The sequence below is a fragment of the Silene latifolia genome, chromosome 4 (assembly GCF_048544455.1).
Source record: "Silene latifolia isolate original U9 population chromosome 4, ASM4854445v1, whole genome shotgun sequence".
Classification (NCBI taxonomy): domain Eukaryota; kingdom Viridiplantae; phylum Streptophyta; class Magnoliopsida; order Caryophyllales; family Caryophyllaceae; genus Silene; species Silene latifolia.
This window is the reverse complement of record NC_133529.1, coordinates 14164780-14169053: the sequence shown is the minus strand read 5'-3', so window position 1 is coordinate 14169053 and position 4274 is coordinate 14164780. Positions and strand designations below refer to the sequence as shown.

The 4274-nt window shown below is 32.4% G+C and overlaps 1 protein-coding gene across 1 annotated transcript; it reads left to right on the top strand.

Moving 5' to 3' along the window:
* The first annotated feature begins 355 nt into the window (after positions 1 to 355).
* On the top strand, positions 356 to 2382 carry LOC141653048 (2-oxoglutarate-dependent dioxygenase DAO-like). The gene is made up of 3 exons (XM_074460686.1): positions 356 to 754; positions 1384 to 1699; positions 1980 to 2382. Exons 1-3 carry the CDS (start codon positions 429 to 431, stop codon positions 2217 to 2219), a joined length of 882 nt encoding a protein of 293 aa, XP_074316787.1. The 5' UTR covers positions 356 to 428; the 3' UTR covers positions 2220 to 2382.
* Positions 2383 to 4274: the final 1892 nt, after the last annotated feature.

The window sequence follows — 4274 nt, the reverse complement described above, 5'->3', positions numbered from 1 at the left end:
CACGTAATTAAAAAGACATAAATTTTGTACTTTGTAGGCATCTTTAACCAAAATTATAATGATCTATCAATGAGCATCTAATGCTGTGCTTAGCCCCAAATAACATGATTTCAAAGGCCATAAGCTAAGTGAGTATCCCTTGTGAGTTGTGACGGGTCAAATATCACCGATATGGTAAATCAGACAAAAATTATAAAGATTAGGGAATCACAAAAAGCTAGTTTTTATCTACCCGTGTGAGTTTTATTTTACCCGTCATAAGCGTATGACAATTATTGTCTATGACAATTCACAAATGAGAACTTGTGTCTATATATATATATACACTCCCTTCATACAGCAATTCTATCCAACTACGAAAAAACAGAGCAAAAAAACAGAGAGCTAAAACAACTTAAAAACAGAGAGATTATACAACTTTGAAAACAATGGAAGGAAAAATTCCAGTGTTTGACTTCCAAAAAATAAACGAGAATCTTGCCAACCTAAGAGAGGTAGCGAGGATATGGGGCTGTTTTAGATTGATCAACCACGGCGTTTCGACTAAACTAATGGCCGATATGAAGTCGACTGGGAGAGCCTTGTTTGATCGTCCTATGGAGATCAAGAAAAGGGTTAAGGAAGTTATTCCGCTAAGTGGTTATAGGGCTACTAATGCAAGAAACCCGTCTTACGAAGGATTTGCATTTCATGATGTTAATCCGCAAGCTCTTTCGACCTTTTCCTCTGACCTTGAACTCACTTCTCAACAAAGGTACATTTTCATTTTCACATTGTTTTACTTCTTCTAACACTTATTGTGGGTAATTTATCGACTTTGATATTAGTTTTACCATGTATTCAATAATCGGTGTTCACATTATGTTGTTAGAGATATGGGATTGAACAAGTAAAGTGTCTTGAGAATAATCCAAGAATATTTTAAACGATAATATTATAATACCCATAATATTATCTCTTCAGATATCTTATTCTATCCCATATCTCTAATAGTAAAATTGGCCCGAGTTAATAATTTTGGAGCACATTTATTTAGGGTAAGATTATTGGTAGTCTTGAGACAAGACTCACTCAAGACTACCAATAATCTACCCTAGTCTTTACAAAGTCTTAAGTTGAGTCTTAGAAATCCAAGACTTAACTTAAGACTTTGAGTGAGTCTTGACCCGCCTTAAAGAAAAATTATTCAATGGGTGAATAACATGTGTCCTTACTTTTTGTTAAAAAAAATAAAGTGGAGTGAAAAAGTAGAGTCTGAGGTGAGTCAGACGGATAATGTATAAAGTCTGAGGTGAGTCTATAATAAGTCTAAACAATAAAGAAAGCTGATGTGGCAGAGTCTTAAGACTTGGCAGGATCTGACTGATAATCTCACCCTTATAGGGCAATTATGGAGACGTACACACGGGCTACGTCAAAGTTAGCAACTAATGTTGCTAATAAGTTGGCTATAAGCATGGGTTTAGCGAATTGCACTTTCGAAGATTGGTGTTTCGAGATAAGGGTAAACAAGTATACAACTACCCCAGAAACAATAGGCTCTTCTGGGGTACTATGTCACACAGATGACGGATTCCTTACCATACTTATGGATGATGAATGCTTTGGAGGTCTTCAAGTAATGAACGGTTATGGTACTTTCGTTGATGTTACGCCCTTGCCGAATTCATTTGTTGTCAATCTCGGAGACACCGCTAAGGTCAATTTATTTCTCTTATCCATGAGTTAACTCACATTGGGGACATTGGAAAATTTTGAAATTTTTAGTTCAAATTTTCGAATTTTTTTCAAAGTGCCCTTATAACATTACCCTTGTGCTCCTGCAGAAAATTTTCGCCTTTGTTGACTTAAAATCCTGACTCCACCACTACATGCATGATGCATGTATTTTGTCTCATATGTTTATCATAATTGTGCATCGGATTTCTTAAGGCATTTCAGTTTATTTCTAATATTACCTGTGTTGTTCTGTGTCTAAGGCATGGAGCAACGACGAGTTGAGAAATGTGGAACACCGGGTTCAGTGCAAGGAAGTAGGAATACGTTTGTCGACTGCAACTTTTCTGATACCGCAGCGGGATGCAATTGTTAAACCACACCCACTCTTAGTAAAAGCTGGCGAAACTCCTCGGTATGGTCCGTTCACGTATAGAAATCTAAGAAACGCGCGAGCTGAAAGGAGGTTATTTGTTGGTGAAGCACTTGACATCTTTAAGTAGAAGAAAATAGCGTCGAGTAAAAGTGTTGCAGTTCTGTAATGGAATGCCCTAGTAATGTGATTGTACAGTGGAGTATTTCTTTTCGTAAAATCAATGTGCGAGACCTTTAATGTACTACTACTAGTTGATAGTATTATTATTGCTTGCGAGTTGTTATTTGCTACATTATGCTCGAGTAAGTCTCAACTCAATTGAACGCGGTACCGATAGACGATAGTCTAATATAAATATATAGTCTTATGTATTCGCATCAAAGAAATAAGAGATACGGTATATGATTAGAATATACCGTATAAGATATTATTATTGTCTTAGAGAATAAGATAGAAAGTTCTGGATCTATGAGTTTAGGGTTAAGGTCTTAGTAATTAGTAACTAGTATAAATATAGTCTTATGTATTCGTATCAAAGAAACACGATATTATTATCAATATAAAGTACGTTTATGAAATACTCTCCCCTTATAAAATCTATTAGTAAAGGAGTCGTATTGTATCTGCTCATTCTTTACATAGTTTTTGAGCGAGTTGTGGTAATTCACGGGAGTAATATTTTGTTGTTGATTGAAGGTCAACCCTCCGTGGACAGCAAAATAGAGGGAGGTATCTAGGAATTTCTCGAAAGAATTGCACGAGATTTTGATTTATGTTGAGATAATGTCACTACTCTATAAATTTTGGCAAGCAACACTTCCGAAGACTAATGAAGACTATGTTGAGAGCCTTAAATATGAAAGGTTGTATGAGATTTTTGACAACATTTAAAATACATGGATAATAATGGAAAGTTATAGGATAAACTTATATTATCTAAGGTAATATGAAGTTGAGGTTATAGTTTTGGCACATAAATGGAAAAATTGTACATGGTCAAGTGTAAATAATACAGGATTAGTTTAGATCTCGCGCAATGAATGCGTGGTACTTACAGAGTTGCTAATATAGACCTCGTGCAATATATACACGGTATTTATAGAGTTTTATTTTTTAGTGTATTATTTATAGAATTTAAATTGACAATTCACTTATTTTTCATGTTTCTCCTTAATGTATTTTTATTAGAGAAATAAATAAAAGTTTAAATCGTAAGAAGTAATAAAATGAGTATTTTTTTTTTGAATTTTTTTGTGTTTTTTTACCGAGAAATTAATGATGTTAATTTATAAAAAATATTTACTAATATAACATATTTTTTAGCTGCAAATTATTATCATAAAAAGTCAATGAATTTAACAATATTTACTAAACCATATTTTTTTGTGGCAACTTCTTATCATAAAAATTTAATAATTTTTTATCAAGAAGTTCTTTAAAAAAAGAATTTCCTTATCCTAAAAAGATCGGAGATAAATTTGTGTAGAATGTGAAATATTAAATGTTATAAATATTTAAATACAAAAGATTATATCCATTTATAACTTATCGTGTCCACACATATAGTATATGCTAAAAATATCAAGCACTATTCAAGGAAATATTTTTAGGCGGGAAAAGTTAGAGTTTCGCCTATTTATTTAGTAAATAAGGGATTTTTGTAAGGTTATACAATTATCATTTCATCATTTCTGTGTAACTTAAATAAGTTTCCATTTGTTCGTGGTTTCAACTATGAGTTTTATAAAAATTAAAATTCTTAACACTCATATATCTATTGTTAATCAATTATCATTATCAATTTAGCTAAAGGTTTCCTATATTTGTTTTATCCTCTGTTAGGTTATGTATATCCGATGCTAATCTCACTGATGAGTAAATATTTGTATTATTCATCATATGAATTTAAACATTGTACTCTTAAATGTATGAAATTATGAATGCGTGTGCTCTTTGCAAGGGACAAATCAATAATTATTTACCATGAGAGGTAAAGATTGGAGAGGTAGGTGTTCATTTAACCCGGACTGAATTTTCCTTAAGACATGGAATTTTCTATATTTTTATATGTGCTTATGGTCAAAGTTGTATAATTTTGAACCTGAAAAGTCAAATTAGAAAAGTCATCTTTAATTAACACATGGAGTACAAGAACATTCTTTCTTATACAATGTCTTTTTTT